Here is a 22,941-nt window from a genome sequence, read left to right as displayed (position 1 = left end):
ATATTAACAAGAGGAAAAAAAAAAATTACCATCAGCGCAATATAAAAAAAAAAAAAAAAAAAGTTGTCTAAATATATAAGGAGTTAAAGAAAAAAAATTCATCTTATTCCGCATTTAATTTTAGCTGTGCGGCACTAAATCTCCAGCCGCGGCTAATTGCTTCCTGGGATCCGCCCGCCTCCTTGCGCCCTTCATTAGCGGCGGCAGCCGAGTTTCAGCCCTTTAAATTTTCGCTCTTTGCTTCTTATTAGAACACAGAACATTCTTACATTCCAAACATTTTAGGACGTCGTAAAGCAAGGCAGCAGTTTAATGGCACAGGATATTATGTGTCATCTCCAGGAAATAAAAATGCTTTACTTTGGTGGGAGTTATTAGTTATAAGCAAGTTCCATCATTACTCAATTCCAGCGGCCCCTGAAATGCACTCAAAAGCCGCAGTACGGACGAGATTACTCCAAGACGGCTTTAGGGATTTTCAGAAGGGGCCTTTTCCACATTTCTACATAAGAAAAAGAAAAAAAAAATAGTGAACACACAAATCTAAAAACTAGAAAAAAAAAAAAAAAGTAAAGAAATGATTGACAGTAAAATAAAAATAAATTAGTGAATTAAAAAGAAAAAATTACGGTATATAGAATTGGTTTGTTAATTATGTATAAAAATATAAATTAAGAGCTTAGAAGAAAAAAAAAAAAAAAACAGGCAGTAGTCTAAAAGCTTTAAAAATAAAATATGTCAAACAAAATGGATACAAAAAAATGTAAATATGTAGGAAAGTAGTAAACAAACAAAATAAATAAAGACTATGAAGAATGGTGGAGAAACCAGAAAAAAAAAAAAGTAGAAAATTAGGACCCATCAATATAAAAAGGGGGGAGGGGAATGGATACAATAAACTACATAGATAAAAGTAGTAAACAAAAATATGGAAAATGTATACAAAAACAGTGAAGAAACAAAAAAAAAAAAAAACAGAAAGTAAAACACTATAAAAATAAAAAAAGGGGGAAAAAAATACATAGGAAAAAATTTGAAAAAATTCAAAACAGAAAAAAAAACAAAAACAGAAAAATAAAACAAACAGAAAGTAAAAAAAACTATAAAAATAAAAAAAGGAAAAAAATGCATAGGAAAAAAAAAACAAAAAAAACCCCGGAAAAATAAAAAAAATGTAAAAATAAAAACGGTGTTAAAGGGAACCTGTCACCACGTTTTTGGAAGATGGGATAAAAATAGCGTTAAATAGGGGCAGAGGTGGGCGTTACATTAGTGTGTGTGTTATGCGTTTATTACCCACCTAAGTTGCCGAAATAACTTTGCAAAGTCTCCGTTTTCGCCTGTCAATCAGGCTGGTCAGGTCACATGGGCGTGGTGTCTTCACCCAGATTTGGCGTAGTTTTCCGTTGGTGGCGTAGTGGTGTGCGCATGCCCAAAGTCCGGAATCCTCTTCCAGGGGATTTAAAATAGCGCGGTGTTCGTTATTGCATTGGTGATCGGTGGGCGCGGCCATCTTCCTTTGGCCGCGCGTGCGCAGAAGCGGCGCTCTGCTGGCCGCGGCTTCAGGAAAATGGCTGCGGGATGCCGCGCGTGCGCAGATGGATATCGCGGCGGCCATTTTCCTGAAGCCGCGGCCAGCAGAGCGCCGCTTCTGCGCACGCGCGGCCAAAGGAAGATGGCCGCGCCCACCGATCACCAATGCAATAACGAACACCGCGCTATTTTAAATCCCCTGGAAGAGGATTCCGGACTTTGGGCATGCGCACACCACTACGCCACCAACGGAAAACTACGCCAAATCTGGGGGAAGACAACGCCCATGCGACCTGACCAGCCTGATTGACAGGCGAAAACGGAGACTTTGCAAAGTTATTTCGGCAACTTAGGTGGGTAATAAACGCATAACACACACACTAATGTAACGCCCACCTCTGCCCCTATTTAACGCTATTTTTATCCCATCTTCCAAAAACGTGGTGACAGGTTCCCTTTAAGACAAAAAAAAAGGATAAAACATTTAAAAGTAGTAGGTGCTTAAGAAAATAAAAAAGTAGTACACAAAAACATGGAAAATTAGGAAGTACAAAAAAAAATATGCAAAAAAAAAAATAATGATGAAAATAGAAAATAAAACAAACAAACAAACAAAAAAATCGACACCATCAGAATGAACAGTAAATGGTGAGGGATACGTTGGGGTGTCATCTTGCCTTTATGGCGCGGTCACAGGTCGATGCTTCCTTTGGCTTTGAACTTCTTGGCGGAGCGCTCGCTGGCTCTCATCTGCAGCTTGCTCCCGTAGATGTAGGTGATAAATCCGTCAATTTCCACGCTGAAGACGCAGTTCAACTTGGGAACGACTATTAGGAGGAAAAAAAAAGTAGCAGCGAGCCCCCCGTAAATTTTGAACAGGAAATGAGACCCCAGATGAAGTGTCTGGAGCTACTGCTGCGATCGCTGGGAGGACGCCACGTTCCAGCCGTCTTCTAGGTGATGTCATCGCAGTGACGGACGGTCAGAGTTACTGTACTTATATGTGTGGATAATGGAGATCATAGCCACCAACAGCGTCATTAAAGGGATAGTTATGGAATAAACCCACAGGCACTATAAGCCTGAGACCCCCCCATCTCTAGAACAAGGGTCCAGGACACCTATCTCGCAGTCCCTTTAAATTCAAGATTTCCTGACTACACCCCTCGTACCTTTCAGTTTATCCTCCTCGGTGATGATCTTGAAGACGTGTTTGGACTCTTGTAAGATGATCCCTGCAAGTCCCACGTACGACGGACATTTCGACTTAAACACTTCGGCCACAAAAAAAAAAAAAAAGAAAGTCTGAGAGGCAAAAACAGAGTGAGGCCTGCGCCACCGACGGCCATACATGATGGGGAGGTACTGAGGGCGTATCACACATGCCAGGCTTAGATACACCGACTATGCAGGCGGGATCAATACACCGTCACAAGAGAGAATAGCACATAATATGCTTAGATACAACCTATAGGATTAAATGTTCAGCTCAGATAGTATCGCACATGATTGGCTTTCATACATCACATTAACATATATACGAGGCTTGGATACATTAGATCAGGAGACAGCATCACACATTCTAGGCTTGGATACACCAGATCAGCAGACAGTATAACATACGATAGGATTCCATCATGTCTGCTCAGCGTGTATCACACACCAGTACTAGATACACGGTATCACACATGATGACACAGGATCGGGTCGGCGGCCGGGCTCTCACCTGTCACTGCGGCTCCGTGTAGATCGGCCTTCAGGATCTTGCTCTGGATCATCTGTGTTTGTCTAAAGACAGCGATATCAATAGTGAGGAAGAGTGTGGGGGGTACATCACCTACAGCAGGGACGAGTTATCTACAGGCTGCGAGAATATCAGCGCCCATCTACGGGCCGCGAGTGTATCATCACCCATCTACAGGCCGCGAGAGCATCAGCGCCCATCTACAGGCCGCGAGAGCATCAGCACCCATCTACAGGCCGCGAGAGCATCAGCGCCCATCTACAGGCCGCGAGTGTATCAGCGCCCATCTACAGGCCGCGAGTGTATCAGCGCCCATCTACAGGCCGCGAGTGTATCAGCGCCCAACTACAGGCCGCGAGTGTATCAGCGCCCATCTACAGGCCGCAAATGTATCAGCGCCCAACTACAGGCCGCGAGTGTATCAGCGCCCACCTACAGGCCGCGAGAGTATCAGCGCCCAACTACAGGCCGCGAGTGTATCAGCGCCCAACTACAGGCCGCAAGTGTATCAGCGCCCATCTACAGGCCGCGAGTGTATCAGCGCCCATCTACAGGCCGCAAATGTATCAGCGCCCAACTACAGGCCACGAGTGTATCAGCGCCCAACTACAGGCCGCGAGTGTATCAGCGCCCATCTACAGGCCGCAAATGTATCAGCGCCCAACTACAGGCCACGAGTATCAGCGCCCAACTACAGGCCGTCCATGTATCAGCGCCCAACTACAGGCCGCGAGTGTATCAGCGCCCAACTACAGGCCGCGAGTGTATCAGCGCCCATCTACAGGCCGCAAATGTATCAGCGCCCAACTACAGGCCACAAGTGTATCAGCGCCCATCTACAGGCCGTCCATGTATCAGCGCCCAACTACAGGCCGTCCATGTATCAGCGCCCAACTACAGGCCGCGAGTGTATCAGCGCCCAACTACAGGCCGCGAGAGTATCAGCGCCCAACTACAGGCCGCGAGTGTATCAGCGCCCAACTACAGGCCGCGAGAGTATCAGCGCCCAACTACAGGCCGCGAGTGTATCAGCGCCCAACTACAGGCCGCAAGTGTATCAGCGCCCATCTACAGGCCGCGAGTGTATCAGCGCCCATCTACAGGCCACAAATGTATCAGCGCCCAACTACAGGCCACGAGTGTATCAGCGCCCAACTACAGGCCGAGAGTGTATCAGCGCCCATCTACAGGCCGCAAATGTATCAGCGCCCAACTACAGGCCACGAGTGTATCAGCGCCCATCTACAGGCCGTCCATGTATCAGCGCCCAACTACAGGCCGCGAGTGTATCAGCACCCAACTACAGGCCGCGAGTGTATCAGCGCCCATCTACAGGCCGCGAGTGTATCAGCGCCCATCTACAGGCCGCGAGAGTATCAGCGCCCATCTACAGGCCGTGAGTGTATCAGCGCCCATCTACAGGCCGCGAATGTATCAGCGCCAAACTACAGGCCGCGAGTGTATCAGCGCCCAACTACATGCCGCGAGTGTATCAGCGCCCATCTACAGGCCGTCCATGTATCAGCGCCCAACTACAGGCCGCGAGTGTATCAGCACCCAACTACAGGCCGCGAGTGTATCAGCGCCCATCTACAGGCCGCGAGTGTATCAGCGCCCATCTACAGGCCGCGAGAGTATCAGCGCCCATCTACAGGCCGTGAGTGTATCAGCGCCCATCTACAGGCCGCGAATGTATCAGCGCCAAACTACAGGCCGCGAGTGTATCAGCGCCCAACTACATGCCGCGAGTGTATCAGCGCCCATCTACAGGCCGTCCATGTATCAGCGCCCAACTACAGGCCGCGAGTGTATCAGCACCCAACTACAGGCCGCGAGTGTATCAGCGCCCATCTACAGGCCGCGAGTGTATCAGCGCCCATCTACAGGCCGCGAGAGTATCAGCGCCCATCTACAGGCCGTGAGTGTATCAGCGCCCATCTACAGGCCGCGAATGTATCAGCGCCAAACTACAGGCCGCGAGTGTATCAGCGCCCAACTACATGCCGCGAGTGTATCAGCGCCCATCTACAGGCCGCGAGTGTATCAGCGCCCAACTACAGGCCGCGAGTGCATCAGCGCCCATCTACAGGCCGCAAATGTATCAGCGCCCAACTACAGGCCACGAGTGTATCAGCGCCCAACTACAGGCCACGAGTGTATCAGCGCCCAACTACAGGCCGCGAGAGCATCAGCGCCCATCTACAGGCCGCGAGAGCATCAGCGCCCATCTACAGGCCGCGAGAGTATCAGCGCCCATCTACAGGCCGCGAGTGTATCAGCGCCCATCTACAGGCCGCGAGTGTATCAGCGCCCAACTACAGGCCGCGAGTGTATCAGCGCCCATCTACAGGCCGCAAATGTATCAGCGCCCAACTACAGGCCACGAGTGTATCAGCGCCCAACTACAGGCCGCGAGTGTATCAGCGCCCATCTACAGGCCGCAAATGTATCAGCGCCCAACTACAGGCCACGAGTGTATCAGCGCCCAACTACAGGCCGTCCATGTATCAGCGCCCAACTACAGGCCGCGAGTGTATCAGCGCCCAACTACAGGCCGCGAGAGTATCAGCGCCCAACTACAGGCCGCGAGTGTATCAGCGCCCAACTACAGGCCGCGAGTGTATCAGCGCCCATCTACAGGCCGCAAATGTATCAGCGCCCAACTACAGGCCACGAGTGTATCAGCGCCCAACTACAGGCCGTCCATGTATCAGCGCCCAACTACAGGCCGCGAGTGTATCAGCGCCCAACTACAGGCCGCGAGAGTATCAGCGCCCAACTACAGGCCGAGAGTGTATCAGCGCCCATCTACAGGCCACAAATGTATCAGCGCCCAACTACAGGCCACGAGTGTATCAGCGCCCAACTACAGGCCGAGAGTGTATCAGCGCCCATCTACAGGCCGCAAATGTATCAGCGCCCAACTACAGGCTACGAGTGTATCAGCGCCCATCTACAGGCCATCCATGTATCAGCGCCCAACTACAGGCCGCGAGTGTATCAGCACCCAACTACAGGCCGCGAGTGTATCAGCGCCCATCTACAGGCCGCGAGTGTATCAGCGCCCATCTACAGGCCGCAAGAGTATCAGCGCCCATCTACAGGCCGTGAGTGTATCAGCGCCCATCTACAGGCCGCGAATGTATCAGCGCCAAACTACAGGCCGCGAGTGTATCAGCGCCCAACTACATGCCGCGAGTGTATCAGCGCCCATCTACAGGCCGCGAGTGTATCAGCGCCCAACTACAGGCCGCGAGTGTATCAGCGCCCAACTACAGGCCGCGAGAGTATCAGCGCCCATCTACAGGCCGCGAGAGTATCAGCGCCCAACTACAGGCCACGAGTGTATCAGCACCCAACTACAGGCCGTCCATGTATCAGCGCCCAACAACAGGCCGCAAGTGTATCAGCGCCCATCTACAGGCCATGAGAGTATCAACGCCCATCTACAGGCCGCGAGTGTATCAGCACCCATCTACAGGCTGCGAGTGTACCTGCGCCCATCTACAGGCCGCGAGAGTATCAGCGCCCATCTACAGGCCGCAAGAGTATCAGCGCCCATCTACAGGCCGCGAGAGTATCAGCGCCCATCTACAGGCCGCGAGAGTATCAGCGCCCATCTACAGGCCGCGAGAGTATCAGCGCCCATCTACAGGCCGCCAATGTATGAGAAGTGGCGCTGTAGGTGGAAGAGAGCAGCCATGCCAATTCCTTGCTTTATCCGAAGCCGTCGGGCTTAGGGGCTGACACTTCGGGGTACTCACGTGCCCGGCCGCAGCCCGTTGCACAGATCTCGGACGTATTGCTTCCACAGCTGGTGCAGTGGGAGGTACATGTGATACCTGTATGGGAGGAGGGCAGAGGTCAGCGGGCGCGGTGACGGCAGGTCGCGGGCACAGGACTCCGCACAGATACTCCACCTCTGCTGATCCGGGTTGATCCTGAACAGTTTCAGCTCCCTGCGCTCCTTGGCTGTGAAACCCTTCGCCTTGTGCCTCTTTCGTGTCTTCTTCTTCTGCTCGTGCTCCAGCGCCAGAGCTTTCCTACCCAGGAACTCATCCACGTTCTCCAGAGAGGGGACGCAGCGCCGTAGGAAGGATTTCACAAACGCCTCCGACTTCTGGCTGCTCTGCGCCTGCAATAACGGACGGTCAGGGCTGCAGGATCTGCGCTGCAATGCCGCCATATACTGCCATGTCGTACAGATATCTGGGATCTCGCCGGGGCGGCGCTCAGCTTCCTACATCCTCAGTGGCAGTGGGCAGAGGATGTAACTAGGCGGATCCGCGGCTCACCAGTCTGGCAGACCACTCTGATGGGAGTAGTAGTGGCGACATAATCATGGCGTCACTATATCCTACCTCTAACCCAAGATCTCGGGACTCACTCGGAGACAACTTCTGGTAGATGACATCTGGAGATGAAGGAGAAAACAACAAGATTATGTCTAAGTCACAAATGTCACAGCCCCATGTAAGAGGAGCGCCACCCGGAGGACGTCCGGTCACTGTTCCCACTGGTGAACACTCCCATCAGCATCCGGCCACCAGAGACCTGTAATAAACTGTGTTCATCTCTATCTCAGGATCAGTAATGTAATGTATGTACACAGTGACTGCACCAGCAGAATAGCGAGTGCAGCTCTGGGGTATAATACAGGATGTAACTCAGGATCAGTAATGTAATGTATGTACACAGTGACTGCACCAGCAGAATAGTGAGTGCAGCTCTGGGGTATAATACAGGATGTAACACAGGATCAGTAATGTAATGTATGTACACAGTGACTGCACCAGCAGAATAGTGAGTGCAGCTCTGGAGTATAATACAGGAGGTAACTCAGGATCAGTAATGTAATGTATGTACACAGTGACTGCACTAGCAGAATAGTGAATGCAGCTCTGGGGTATAATACAGAATGTAACTCAGGATCAGTAATGTAATGTATGTACACAGTGACTGCACTAGCAGAATAGAGAGTGCAGCTCTGGAGTATAATACAGGATGTAACACAGGATCAGTAATGTAATGTATGTACACAGTGACTGCACCAGCAGAATAGTGAGTGCAGCTCTGGGGTATAATACAGGATGTAACTCAGGATCAGTAATGTAATGTATGTACACAGTGACTGCACTAGCAGAATAGTGAGTGCAGCTCTGGAGTATAATACATGATATAACTCAGGATCAGTAATGTATATACACAGTGACTGCACCAGCAGAATAGTGAGTGCAGCTCTGGAGTATAATACAGGAGGTAACTCAGGATCAGTAATGAAATGTATGTACACAGTGACTCACCAGCAGAATAGTGAGTGCAGCTCTGGAGTATAATACAGGATGTAACTCAGGATCAGTAATGTAATGTATGTACACAGTGACTGCACCAGCAGAATAGTGAGTGCAGCTCTGGGGTATAATACAGGATGTAACTCAGGATCAGTATAATAGAGGATGTAACTCAGGATCAGTAATGAAAATGTATGTACACGGTGACTGCACCAGCAGAATAGTGAGTGTAGCTCTGGAGTATAATACAGGATGTAACTCAGGATCAGTAATGTATGTACACAGTGACTGCACCAGCAGAATAGTGAGTGTAGCTCTGGAGTATAATACAGGATGTAACTCAGGATCAGTAATGTAATGTATGCACACAGTGACTGCACCAGCAGAATAGTGAGTGCAGCTCTGGAGTATAATACAGGATGTAACTCAGGATCAGTAATGTAATGTATGTACACAGTGACTGCACCAGCAGAATAGTGAGTGCAGCTCTGGAGTATAATACAGGATGTAACTCAGGATCAGTAATGTAATGTATGTACACAGTGACTGCACCAGCAGAATAGTGAGTGCAGCTCTGGGGTATAATACAGGATGTAACTCAGGATCAGTAATGTAATGTATGCACACAGTGACTGCACCAGCAGAATAGTGAGTGCAGCTCTGGAGTATAATACAGGATGTAACTCAGGATCAGTAATGTAATGTATGTACACAGTGACTGCACCAGCAGAATAGTGAGTGCAGCTCTGGAGTATAATACAGGATGTAACTCAGGATCAGTAATGTAATGTATGTACACAGTGACTGCACCAGCAGAATAGTGAGTGCAGCTCTGGGGTATAATACAGGATGTAACTCAGGATCAGTAATGTAATGTATGTACACAGTGACTGCACCAGCAGAATAGTGAGTGCAGCTCTGGAGTATAATACAGGATGTAACTCAGGATCAGTAATGTATGTACACAGTGACTGCACCAGCAGAATAGTGAGTGCAGCTCTGGAGTATAATACAGGATGTAACTCAGGATCAGTAATGTATGTACACAGTGACTGCACCAGCAGAACAGTGAGTGCAGCTCTGGAGTATAATACAGGATGTAACTCAGGATCAGTAATGTAATGTATGTACACAGTGACTGCACCAGCAGAATAGTGAGTGCAGCTCTGGAGTATAATACAAAATGTTACTCAGGATCAATAATGTAATGTATGTACACAGTGACTGCACCAGCAGAATAGTGAGTGCAGCTCTTGAGTATAATACAGGATATAACTCAGGATCAGTAATGTAATGTATGTACACAGTGACTGCACCAGCAGAATAGTGAGTGCAGCTCTGTAGTATAATACAGGATATAACTCAGGATCAGTAATGTATGTACACAGTGACTGCACCAGCAGAATAGTGAGTGCAGCTCTGGAGTATAATACAGGATATAACTCAGGATCAGTAATGTAATGTATGTACACAGTGACTGCACCAGCAGAATAGTGAGTGCAGCTCTGTAGTATAATACAGGATATAACTCAGGATCAGTAATGTAATGTATGTACACAGTGACTGCACCAGCAGAATAATGAGTGCAGCTCTGGAGTATAATACAGGATGTAACTCAGGATCAGTAATGTAATGTATGTACACAGTGACTGCACCAGCAGAATAGTGAGTGCAGCTCTGGAGTATAATACAGGATGTAACTCAGGATCAGTAATGTAATGTATGTACACAGTGACTGCACCAGCAGAATAGTGAGTGCAGCTCTGGAGTATAATACAGGAGGTAACTCAGGATCAGTAATGTAATGTATGTACACAGTGACTGCACCAGCAGAATAGTGAGTGCAGCTCTGGAGTATAATACAGGATGTAACTCAGGATCAGTAATGTAATGTATGTACACAGTGACTGCACCAGCAGAATAGTGAGTGCAGCTCTGGAGTATAATACAAAATGTTACTCAGGATCAATAATGTAATGTATGTACACAGTGACTGCACCAGCAGAATAGTGAGTGCAGCTCTGTAGTATAATACAGGATATAACTCAGGATCAGTAATGTAATGTATGTACACAGTGACTGCACCAGCAGAATAATGAGTGCAGCTCTGGAGTATAATACAGGATGTAACTCAGGATCAGTAATGTAATGTATGTACACAGTGACTGCACCAGCAGAATAGTGAGTGCAGCTCTGGAGTATAATACAGGATGTAACTCAGGATCAGTAATGTAATGTATGTACACAGTGACTGCACCAGCAGAATAGTGAGTGCAGCTCTGGAGTATAATACAGGAGGTAACTCAGGATCAGTAATGTAATGTATGTACACAGTGACTGCACCAGCAGAATAGTGAGTGCAGCTCTGGAGTATAATACAGGAGGTAACTCAGGATCAGTAATGTAATGTATGTACACAGTGACTGCACCAGCAGAATAATGAGTGCAGCTCTGGAGTATAATACAGGATATAACTCAAGATCAGTAATGTAATGTATGTACAAAGTGACTGCACCAGCAGAATAGTGAGTGCAGCTCTGGGGTATAATACAGGATGTAACTCAGGATCAGTAATGTAATGTATGTACACAGTGACTGCACCAGCAGAATAGTGAGTGCAGCTCTGGGGTATAATACAGGATGTAACTCAGGATCAGTAATGTAATGTATGTACACAGTGACTGCACCAGCAGAATAGTGAGTGCAGCTCTGGAGTATAATACAGGATGTAACTCAGGATCAGTAATGTAATGTATGTACACAGTGACTGCACCAGCAGAATAGTGAGTGCAGCTCTGGAGTATAATACAAAATGTAACTCAGGATCAGTAATGTAATGTATGTACACAGTGACTGCACCAGCAGAATAGTGAGTGTAGCTCTGGAGTATAATACAGGATGTAACTCAGGATCAGTAATGTAATGTATGTACACAGTGACTGCACCAGCAGAATAGTGAGTGCAGCTCTGGGGTATAATACAGGATGTAACTCAGGATCAGTAATGTAATGTATGTACACAGTGACTGCACCAGCAGAATAGTGAGTGCAGCTCTGGGGTATAATACAGGATGTAACTCAGGATCAGTAATGTAATGTATGTACACAGTGACGGCACCAGTAGAATAGTGAGTGCAGCTCTGGGGTATAATACAGGATGTAACTCAGGATCAGTAATGTAATGTATGTACACAGTGACTGCACCAGCAGAATAGTGAGTGCAGCTCTGGAGTATAATACAGGATGTAACTCAGGATCAGTAATGTAATGTATGTACACAGTGACTGCACCAGCAGAATAGTGAGTGCAGCTCTGGAGTATAATACAAAATGTAACTCAGGATCAGTAATGTAATGTATGTACACAGTGACTGCACCAGCAGAATAGTGAGTGTAGCTCTGGAGTATAATACAGGATGTAACTCAGGATCAGTAATGTAATGTATGTACACAGTGACTGCACCAGCAGAATAGTGAGTGCAGCTCTGGGGTATAATACAGGATGTAACTCAGGATCAGTAATGTAATGTATGTACACAGTGACTGCACCAGCAGAATAGTGAGTGCAGCTCTGGGGTATAATACAGGATGTAACTCAGGATCAGTAATGTAATGTATGTACACAGTGACTGCACCAGCAGAATAGTGAGTGCAGCTCTGGGGTATAATACAGGATGTAACTCAGGATCAGTAATGTAATGTATGCACACAGTGACTGCACCAGCAGAATAGTGAGTGCAGCTCTGGAGTATAATACAGGATGTAACTCAGGATCAGTAATGTAATGTATGTACACAGTGACTGCACCAGCAGAATAGTGAGTGCAGCTCTGGAGTATAATACAGGATGTAACTCAGGATCAGTAATGTAATGTATGTACACAGTGACTGCACCAGCAGAATAGTGAGTGCAGCTCTGGGGTATAATACAGGATGTAACTCAGGATCAGTAATGTAATGTATGTACACAGTGACTGCACCAGCAGAATAGTGAGTGCAGCTCTGGAGTATAATACAGGATGTAACTCAGGATCAGTAATGTATGTACACAGTGACTGCACCAGCAGAATAGTGAGTGCAGCTCTGGAGTATAATACAGGATGTAACTCAGGATCAGTAATGTATGTACACAGTGACTGCACCAGCAGAACAGTGAGTGCAGCTCTGGAGTATAATACAGGATGTAACTCAGGATCAGTAATGTAATGTATGTACACAGTGACTGCACCAGCAGAATAGTGAGTGCAGCTCTGGAGTATAATACAAAATGTTACTCAGGATCAGTAATGTAATGTATGTACACAGTGACTGCACCAGCAGAATAGTGAGTGCAGCTCTGTAGTATAATACAGGATATAACTCAGGATCAGTAATGTATGTACACAGTGACTGCACCAGCAGAATAGTGAGTGCAGCTCTGGAGTATAATACAGGATATAACTCAGGATCAGTAATGTAATGTATGTACACAGTGACTGCACCAGCAGAATAGTGAGTGCAGCTCTGTAGTATAATACAGGATATAACTCAGGATCAGTAATGTAATGTATGTACACAGTGACTGCACCAGCAGAATAATGAGTGCAGCTCTGGAGTATAATACAGGATGTAACTCAGGATCAGTAATGTAATGTATGTACACAGTGACTGCACCAGCAGAATAGTGAGTGCAGCTCTGGAGTATAATACAGGATGTAACTCAGGATCAGTAATGTAATGTATGTACACAGTGACTGCACCAGCAGAATAGTGAGTGCAGCTCTGGAGTATAATACAGGAGGTAACTCAGGATCAGTAATGTAATGTATGTACACAGTGACTGCACCAGCAGAATAGTGAGTGCAGCTCTGGAGTATAATACAGGATGTAACTCAGGATCAGTAATGTAATGTATGTACACAGTGACTGCACCAGCAGAATAGTGAGTGCAGCTCTGGAGTATAATACAAAATGTTACTCAGGATCAATAATGTAATGTATGTACACAGTGACTGCACCAGCAGAATAGTGAGTGCAGCTCTGTAGTATAATACAGGATATAACTCAGGATCAGTAATGTAATGTATGTACACAGTGACTGCACCAGCAGAATAATGAGTGCAGCTCTGGAGTATAATACAGGATGTAACTCAGGATCAGTAATGTAATGTATGTACACAGTGACTGCACCAGCAGAATAGTGAGTGCAGCTCTGGAGTATAATACAGGATGTAACTCAGGATCAGTAATGTAATGTATGTACACAGTGACTGCACCAGCAGAATAGTGAGTGCAGCTCTGGAGTATAATACAGGAGGTAACTCAGGATCAGTAATGTAATGTATGTACACAGTGACTGCACCAGCAGAATAGTGAGTGCAGCTCTGGAGTATAATACAGGATGTAACTCAGGATCAGTAATGTAATGTATGTACACAGTGACTGCACCAGCAGAATAGTGAGTGCAGCTCTGGAGTATAATACAAAATGTAACTCAGGATCAGTAATGTAATGTATGTACACAGTGACTGCACCAGCAGAATAATGAGTGCAGCTCTGGAGTATAATACAGGATATAACTCAAGATCAGTAATGTAATGTATGTACACAGTGACTGCACCAGCAGAATAGTGAGTGCAGCTCTGGGGTATAATACAGGATGTAACTCAGGATCAGTAATGTAATGTATGTACACAGTGACTGCACCAGCAGAATAGTGAGTGCAGCTCTGGGGTATAATACAGGATGTAACTCAGGATCAGTAATGTAATGTATGTACACAGTGACTGCACCAGCAGAATAGTGAGTGCAGCTCTGGAGTATAATACAGGATGTAACTCAGGATCAGTAATGTAATGTATGTACACAGTGACTGCACCAGCAGAATAGTGAGTGCAGCTCTGGAGTATAATACAAAATGTAACTCAGGATCAGTAATGTAATGTATGTACACAGTGACTGCACCAGCAGAATAGTGAGTGTAGCTCTGGAGTATAATACAGGATGTAACTCAGGATCAGTAATGTAATGTATGTACACAGTGACTGCACCAGCAGAATAGTGAGTGCAGCTCTGGGGTATAATACAGGATGTAACTCAGGATCAGTAATGTAATGTATGTACACAGTGACTGCACCAGCAGAATAGTGAGTGCAGCTCTGGGGTATAATACAGGATGTAACTCAGGATCAGTAATGTAATGTATGTACACAGTGACGGCACCAGTAGAATAGTGAGTGCAGCTCTGGGGTATAATACAGGATGTAACTCAGGATCAGTAATGTAATATATGTACACAGTGACTGCACCAGCAGAATAGTGAGTGCAGCTCTGGAGTATAATACAGGATGTAACTCAGGATCAGTAATGTAATGTATGTACACAGTGACTGCACCAGCAGAATAGTGAGTGCAGCTCTGGAGTATAATACAAAATGTAACTCAGGATCAGTAATGTAATGTATGTACACAGTGACTGCACCAGCAGAATAGTGAGTGTAGCTCTGGAGTATAATACAGGATGTAACTCAGGATCAGTAATGTAATGTATGTACACAGTGACTGCACCAGCAGAATAGTGAGTGCAGCTCTGGGGTATAATACAGGATGTAACTCAGGATCAGTAATGTAATGTATGTACACAGTGACTGCACCAGCAGAATAGTGAGTGCAGCTCTGGAGTATAATACAGGAGGTAACTCAGGATCAGTAATGTAATGTATGTACACAGTGACTCACCAGCAGAATAGTGAGTGCAGCTCTGGAGTATAATATAGGATGTAACTACAACTCCCAGCATGTGTAACCCTGCAGTGAAGGACCTGTAGTTATAGTTTCTCTACTACATTATTACATTTGCATTATTACTATCACTGACTTCTAAGAAGCAGGAGTGGAAGAACTACACGTCTCAGATTTCCAAATGACAAAAACGTTGCTCGTTATGAAGTAAAATCCTCTTTGTGTGGCGGCGGAGCAGCGCAGCTCAGGTGACAAAGAACTACAAGTCCCAGCAGGCCGGTCAGCTGCGGATAGACGACACTCACTCACTTGTTTCCATCTCTGCGGGTCACGTGGGGCGCAGTGCTCCTGACTTCCGGGTGCAGGAAGGTGACGTCATCGGGAGAGTCGCGGGCCTTCTACGTCACCGCGTTGCCATGGAGACAGAATTCTCCAGAAATTATGAGGTAATGAGGGAACAGGAACAATTCATGGTAAATGCTAGAGTGTATGGGCTCCTTCCAAGTGTGACGTCATGTCCGTCACGTGTTATGGGCGTGTTCTGAGTTCCCATTGTGGGCGTGTTCTCTTCTTAGCAAGGCGCGAAGCCTGGACCCCTGTGGTCGGATTTTGGGGGGTCATGCTGCGGCTGGCTATCGTGAGGGACCCATGTGGGATTTTGTGGGGTCCTGCTGCTGGCTATCGTGGGGGACCCCTGTGGTCAGGTTTTGGGGGGTCATGCTGCGGCTGGCTATCGTGAGGGACCCATGTGGGATTTTGTGGGGTCCTGCTGCTGGCTATCGTGGGGGACCCCTGTGGTCAGATTTTGGGGGGTCATGCTGCGGCTTGCTATCGTGAGGGACCCAATATCTTTCGGCCGCACGGGATGCTTTGGCGCATAGAGGTTAGTGGGATCCGCTGCCTGCAGGGTGGACCCCCTTTGTTTTGATTTTGGGGGGTCCTGCTGCTGCTGGCGAGGGAGACACCTGTGGTGGCATTTAGAGGGGGTCCTGCTGCTGGCGATCGTGGGGGACCCCTGTGGTCAGATTTTGTGGGTCCTGCTGCTGGCGATCGTGGGGGACCCCTGTGGTGGGATTTAGAGGGGGTCCTGCTGGCGATCGTGGGTGTCCTGCTGCTGACTATCGTAGGGACCCCTGTGGTGTTATTTTAGGGGGTCGTCCTGCGGCTGGTTATTGAGGGGGTCTTGTGTGGTGGGATTTTGGGGGGTCCTGCTGCTGCTGGCGATCGTGGGGGACCCCTGTGGAGGGTTTTAGTGGCGGGTCCTGCTGCTGGCTATCATGGGGGACCCCAGTGGTGAGATTTTGGGGAGGTCCTGCTGCTGATTTTGGGGGGGTCCTGCTGGCGATCGTGGGGGTCCTGCTGCTGGCTATCGTAGGGGACCCCTGTGGTGGGATTTTGGGGGGTCCTGGCGATCGTGGGGGACCCCTGTAGTGAGATTTTGGGGGTCATGCTGCGGCTGCCTATCGTGGGGGACCCATGTGGGATTTTGGGGGGTCCTGCTGCTGGCGATCGTGTGGGACCCCTGTGGTGGGATTTTGGTGGGTCCTGCTGGCTATCGTGGGGGTTCCTTGTGGTGGGATTTGGGGGTGTCCTGCTGGCTATCGTGGGGGACCCCTGTGGTGGGATTTAGAAGGGGGTCCTGCTGCTGCTGGCTATCATGGGGGACCACTGTGGTGGGATTTTGGGGGGTCCTGCTGGCTATCGTGGGGGTCCTGCTGCTTTCTATCGTGGGGGAACCCTGTGGTGGGATTTTGGGGGTTCTGCTGGCTATTGTGGGCGACCCCTGTGGTGGGATTTTGGGGGGTGCTGCTGCTGGCTATTGTGGGGGACCCCCTGTGGTGGGATTTTGGGGGGTCCTCCTGCGGCTGGTTATTGTGTGGGTCCTGTGTGGTGGGATTTTGGGGGGTCCTCCTGTGGCTGGTTATTGTGGGGGTCCTGTGTGGTGGGATTTTTGGGGGTCCTCCTGCGGCTGGTTATTGTGGGGGTCCTGTGTGGTGGGATTTTGGGGGGTCCTCCTGCGGCTGGTTATTGTGGGGGTCCTGTGTGGTGGGATTTTGGATGGTCCTGTGTGGTGGGATTTTGGGTGGTCCTGCTGCGGCTGGTTATTGTGGGGGTCCTGTGTGGTGGGATTTTGGGGGGTCCTGCTGCGGCTGGTTATTGTGGGGGTCCTGTGTGGTGGGATTTTGGGGGGTCCTCTTGCGGCTGGTTATTGTGGGGGTCCTGTGTGGTGGGATTTTGGGGGGTCCTGCTGCTGGCGATCGTGGGGGACCCCTGTGGGGGGATTTAGTGGAGGGTCCTGATGCTGGCGATCGTGGGGGACCCCTGTGGGGGGATTTAGTGGAGGGTCCTGCTGCTGCTGGCTATCGTGGGGGACCCCTGTGGTGGGATTTTGTCGGGTCCTGCTGGCGATCGTGGGGGACCCCTGTAGTGAGATTTTGGGGGGTCATGCTGCGGCTGGCTATCGTGGGGGACCCATGTGGGGTTTTGGGGGGTCCTGCTGCTGGCGATCGTGGGGGATCCCTGTGGTCGGATTTTGGGGGTCCTGCTGCTGGCTATTGGGGGGACCCCTGTGGTGGGATTTTGGGGTGGACTGCTGCTGGCTGTTGTGGTGGACCCCTGTGGTAGGCGACCTGCCTGTGTCTGGGGGGTGACCTGCTGCAGGCTATTCGGGGACCCCTGACCTGCTTGTGGGAGGGCTACCTGCTGCAGGCTATTGGGGGACCCCTGACCTGCTTGTGGGGGGGCGACCTGCTGCATGCTATTGGGGGTGACCCATTTTAGTGGGGGGCAACCAGCTTGTGGGGGGGAGACCTGCTGCAGGCTATTGGGTGACCTGCTTGTGGTGGGATGTGGGGCGGCGACCTGCATGTGGGGGGTGACCTGCTGCAGGCTATTGGGGGGGATCCCTGTGGTGAGATTTGAGGGCGACCTGCTTGTCGTGGGATGTGGGGAGGCGACCTGCTTGTCGTGGGATGTGGGGAGGCGACCTGTTGCTGGCTATTGGGGGGGGGGGGACCCAGTGGTGGGATTTGGGGATGACCTGCTGCTTACGGATGGATCCCTTTTATTGGGGGGTGACCTGCTGCTTACTGGGGGATCCCTTTTGTTGGGGGGTGACCTTCTTATGGGTTGGGTTTGGAGGGGGGCTGATGAGGGTTTAGGGTGGGTGGGGGGTGGACGTCCGAAGGGGGTGTGTGCTGGGTGGGGGGTCCGCGTCCGATGGGGGTGTGTGCTGGGTGGGGGGGTCCGTGTCCGATGGGGGTTTGTGGGGGTTGGACGTCCGATGGGGGTTGGACGTCCGATGGGGGTTTGTGGGGGTTGGACGTCCGAAAGGGGTGTGTGCTGGGTGGGGGGGTCCGCTTCCGATGGGGGTTTGTGCGGGGGGGGGGGTCAGCTTCCGATGGGGGTTGGACGTCATATTTGGATTTACGCTTGAGGGGAGGGAATGTCTGGTGGGCTTTGGATTTATCCTGTGGGGTCCGCTGGTTAATGTGAGGTGGAGGTTTCTGACTGGGGGAGCGAGGTTGTGCTGTGTGGCCCACTGGTTGATGGGGGGGGGGGGGGGCTAATGCTTCATTGGGGTACACAAAAAAAACATGGGTGTATGCTGCTTATGCTATGCAATAAAAAAAAGTTTAGGTATTTTACTGTAGAGGAGGGCACACCACCAACTGGCACGAAGCTTTTTCCTATCGCCACGACAGCACCCCTACGAGAGAGGGGATCCGCCTACCTTCCGGACAGGAACCTACAGGATTTAAAGGGGCGGTCCCCCTCACCACTCCAGTTTGGGTTCCTGTCCGGACGGCGGGAGCCTGCAGGAATGAACCTTACCCGGGTCCGCCATGCCTCTGTGCGGTGTCCGTAGCGAACGACAGAATCGGGGGCCCGGAAGCAGCGTCGGGGGTGTCCTGCGTGCAGACCCCCCCTCATCTTGCCACACGGAGCACGTTCCAGGGGTCGGGCAGTGCCGTCCTGGTCCACAGTGCAGGCGCGGTGTTCAGCGCTCACACCGGCGCAGGTGAACCCAGAAGTAGTTCTCACACTTCCGGGGTAAGCTGGAGGAGGAGCGCTGCAGCGTTTGAAAAAGAGCGGCGGCTGTACAGGAAAGCGTGCAGCAATGTCCTCAGTAGGGGACGCCGAGTACCCTCAAGGAGAGGGATCGGAGCAGCGCAGCAAGAGCGGTAGCCGCTCAAGAAGCAGCAGCAGCGTGGTACGGGGGCAGCAGCGTGCGAGCGCCCCAGCGTCACAAGTGGATCGTTCTCCTCCAAAACCGGTATTCACAGATTCAGCCTCATGGTGAGTGTTATTAATGCTCCTGGTGCTGATATGGTCTGTTATTTTGTGCTTTGTTTTAGGGGAAAAAGTCATCTAAATCTAAGCACAAGCAATGTGCGTTATGCATGACCCCAATGCCTGACAGTTATACTAAAAGGCTTTGCCAGGCGTGCATCTGTCAGACCTTAGAAAAGGAAGCTCCCCTTCGTTCTTCAGACCTTAGAGAGGTCATCAGGGAAGAAATAAACTATTCCCTTAGAACCAGCCGCCATGGGAGGTTAAGCAGGGACATATCTCCAGGATCTAGTCCGTCCCTGCAAGAAGGTGAATGTTCCCGCTCCTTATCACCATCCTCCTCAGAGGAAGAAGGAAGGCCATGTTTTTCGGTTGATAACATGGATATATTGGTTAAAGGAGTCCGAGCAACCATGGGGGTTACTGAGAACAGGGAACCAAAATCTGCACAAGACTTAATGTTTGCGGGCTTGTGCCAGAAGAGTCGTAAGTCATTCCCGGTCGTGGATACAGTTAAGACCCTTATAAAACAGGAATGGGATAAACAAGATAAAGGTTTCCTACCGTCGTCAGCAAAAAGAAGGTATCCCTTTGACGATGATGATCTGACGGTATGGATGAAGGTCCCAAAAGTGGACGCAGCGGTGGCCTCTTCATCTAAAGCCGGAGCCCTACCACTTGAGGATGTCGGCCTTCTGAAAGATCCGTCAGATAGAAAAGCGGACATGTTTTTGAAGAAGGTGTGGGAGTCGTCTGCTGGTGCTTTCAAACCGGCAATCTCCAGTACTTGTACGGCTAGATCTGTCATGGTTTGGGTAACCCAGCTGGAGGAACAGCTGAAATCCAAAGTGCCCAGAGACAAAATACTAAACTCCCTATCGCAAATACGGGAAGGGGTGGCGTATTTAGCGGATGCATCTGTGGATTCGCTAAAGTTAGCAGCCAGATCAGCAGGTCTTTCAAACGCCGCTCGACGAGCCCTATGGCTTAAGACCTGGAAGGGAGATGCCCAGGCGAGAGCAAAACTGTGTACGATTCCATGTAGGGGTGAGTACCTGTTTGGCCCGGTATTGGATGACATTCTAGCTAAGGCTGAGGATAGAAAAAAGGGCTTTCCTAAAGTGTTTAATCCTACCTTTAGGAATACCTTCAGGAGACGCTTCCAATACCGAAGACCTTATCAGAACCGATACTGGGAACCAACAGACCCGAAGAAGAAAGGTTCGGACTCTAATGCCCCATCATCTTCATCAAGAAGAAGAAGAAATTACCGTTAATAGTGACCTCCCAGTAGGGGGCAGGCTAAAACACTACTATGCTCAGTGGGCCAAAATATCATCGAGTAACTGGGTTTTGGGCATAATTAAATCGGGGTTAAAATTAGAGTTTCGGGAAAAACCTTCAAATTTCTATATCTTAACTACCCCTGATTCCTTAGACCAACAAAAGGCCCTTGAAAAGGAAGTTCAGATGTTAAGACAGAAAAAAGTTATACTAGAGGTTCCAAAACAACAACAGGGGAAGGGGTTCTATTCCCCTTTATTTTTAATTCCCAAACCTGATGGATCCTATCGAACCATCATAAATTTACGGAAATTGAACAAGCATCTACAATATCATGCTTTTAAAATGGAATCTATTAAAACAGCGACTAAACTTCTTTTTCCCAGATGTTATATGACAGTCCTGGATTTAAAGGATGCGTATTATCATCTGCCCATTCATCAGGAGCATCAACAATTCCTCAGAATGGCGGTGCGTTTAAACGACCAGGTCAGACATTTTCAGTTTACTGCAATGCCGTTTGGTCTATCTATGGCACCGAGAGTGTTTACTAAGGTCATTTCGGAAGTAATGGCCTATGTCAGAGAACACGATACGTTAGTTATACCCTACTTGGATGACTTCCTAGTAGTGGGAATTCGTTTTCTCAGTGTAAGAATCGCCTAAATCATGTAATATCTTCCTTACAGGACTTGGGTTGGCTAGTCAACTTGGAAAAATCAAGATTGGTACCATCTTCGACTCAGACCTTCCTAGGTATTCTGCTAAATTCGGAAGAACAACTATGTTTCCTTCCGGGAGAGAAAAAGCAGAAGATTGTGCACAAAGTCAGTACTGTATCAAAAAGGCCAGATCTGACTTTGAGAGATGCTATGTCCCTTCTGGGATCTTTGACATCGTGCATACCGGCCGTCCAGTGGGCTCAGTTCCACACTCGAGTGTTGCAGTCCCAGGTCTTGGTTGCAGAGAAGAGTCTTCAAGGACAATTAGGCAAAAGACTCAGGCTATCCACTGCCACTCTAGACAGTCTGAGATGGTGGCTAGACATGGAACATTTAGGGAAAGGAGTAAGCTGGAATATAATACCAGACAACACGGTCACAACCGATGCCAGCCCGATAGGATGGGGAGCTCACATAGGAGATGTTTGGGCTCAGGGACAATGGTCTCTCCTAGAGGCTCAAGAGTCCTCGAATTGGAAAGAGCTTACGGCAGTCAAAAAGGCCCTACTCAGGTTGCTACCATCTCTGCAGGATTCACATGTAAGAGTCCAGTCAGACAACACAACAGTAGTGGCGTATCTCAACCATCAGGGGGGTACAAGATCAAAATCCCTAATGAACACCGCCACAGACATTCTCAACATAGCCGAAGCTCATTTTCGCTCTCTATCGGCCGTTCACATTCGGGGAGAGCTCAACACAGAAGCAGATTACCTCAGCCGTCATTCTCTAAGTCAAGGAGAATGGGTTCTAAATCGACGGGTGTTCAAACAGATAGTAGTAGATCTTTGGGGGTTGCCCGTCATAGACCTATTTGCAACGAGAGAGAACAGACAGACCAGGAAATTTGCTTCGCTTCAGGTGGCAGACAAACCCTGTGTAATAGACTCCCTTCAGATGCACTGGGATTTCCCTCTAGGGTATGCATTTCCCCCAATGTGTCTGATCCCTATAGTCCTCAGAAAGATCAGGGAGGAGAGGGCGAGAGTGATCTTGATTGCCCCCTTTTGGCCCAGGAGGGCATGGTTCTCGTTACTCAGAACAATGTCTGTGACCGATCCCTGGGTATTGCCAGTCAGTCCGGAGCTTCTTTCTCAGGGTCCATTCCGTTACCCCAATGTGGAATCCCTGCATCTGACGGCGTGGAATTTGAGAGGGAGTTATTAAGGAGAAGAGGGTTTTCAGAGGCTCTCATTTCTACTCTGTTAAACAGCCGGAAAGAAGTTACTACTAAGATCTATGCTAAGACTTGGAAAAAGTTCCTTGCCTTCTACCAACATCCCTTTTCAGGCAAGGTTCCAATTCCGGCTATTCTGGAATTTTTACAGAAAAGCCGAGAATTGGGCTTGGCAGTAAAT

At 49.0% G+C, this 22,941-nt stretch overlaps 1 protein-coding gene across 3 annotated transcripts; it reads right to left on the bottom strand.

Moving 5' to 3' along the window:
* Nucleotides 1-292: 292 nt before the first annotated feature.
* POP4 (POP4 ribonuclease P/MRP subunit) lies at nt 293-15,804 on the bottom strand. 3 transcript variants are annotated; one of them, XM_077288701.1, is made up of 8 exons: nt 15,594-15,804; nt 7,639-7,691; nt 7,198-7,412; nt 7,042-7,119; nt 3,260-3,321; nt 2,706-2,807; nt 2,211-2,360; nt 293-502 (listed from the first exon to the last, which is right to left on the bottom strand). In XM_077288701.1, exons 1-7 carry the CDS (start codon nt 15,601-15,603, stop codon nt 2,224-2,226), a joined length of 657 nt encoding a protein of 218 aa, XP_077144816.1. In that variant the 5' UTR covers nt 15,604-15,804; the 3' UTR covers nt 293-502; nt 2,211-2,223. The 3 variants fall into 3 exon arrangements, with proteins under 3 accessions (XP_077144816.1, XP_077144817.1, XP_077144818.1); XM_077288702.1 differs by having other exon boundaries at nt 7,665-7,691; nt 15,594-15,691; XM_077288703.1 differs by having other exon boundaries at nt 7,665-7,691; nt 15,590-15,634.
* Between the last annotated feature and the right edge of the window lie 7,137 nt (nt 15,805-22,941).

The sequence above is a fragment of the Ranitomeya variabilis genome, chromosome 2 (genome assembly GCF_051348905.1).
Source record: "Ranitomeya variabilis isolate aRanVar5 chromosome 2, aRanVar5.hap1, whole genome shotgun sequence".
Lineage (NCBI taxonomy): Eukaryota > Metazoa > Chordata > Amphibia > Anura > Dendrobatidae > Ranitomeya > Ranitomeya variabilis.
This window is presented reverse-complemented; position numbering and strand designations above follow the sequence as displayed.

Excerpts from the sequence above, each read along its gene's own strand:
- POP4 (XM_077288701.1), bottom strand. Across the intron at positions 3,322-7,041 it reads AACGGGCTGCGGCCGGGCAC|ACAAACACAGATGATCCAGA; the intron begins GTGAGTACCCCG and ends CGCTGTCTTTAG. Across the intron at positions 2,808-3,259 it reads ACACGGAGCCGCAGTGACAG|TGTTTAAGTCGAAATGTCCG; the intron begins GTGAGAGCCCGG and ends TTGTGGCCGAAG.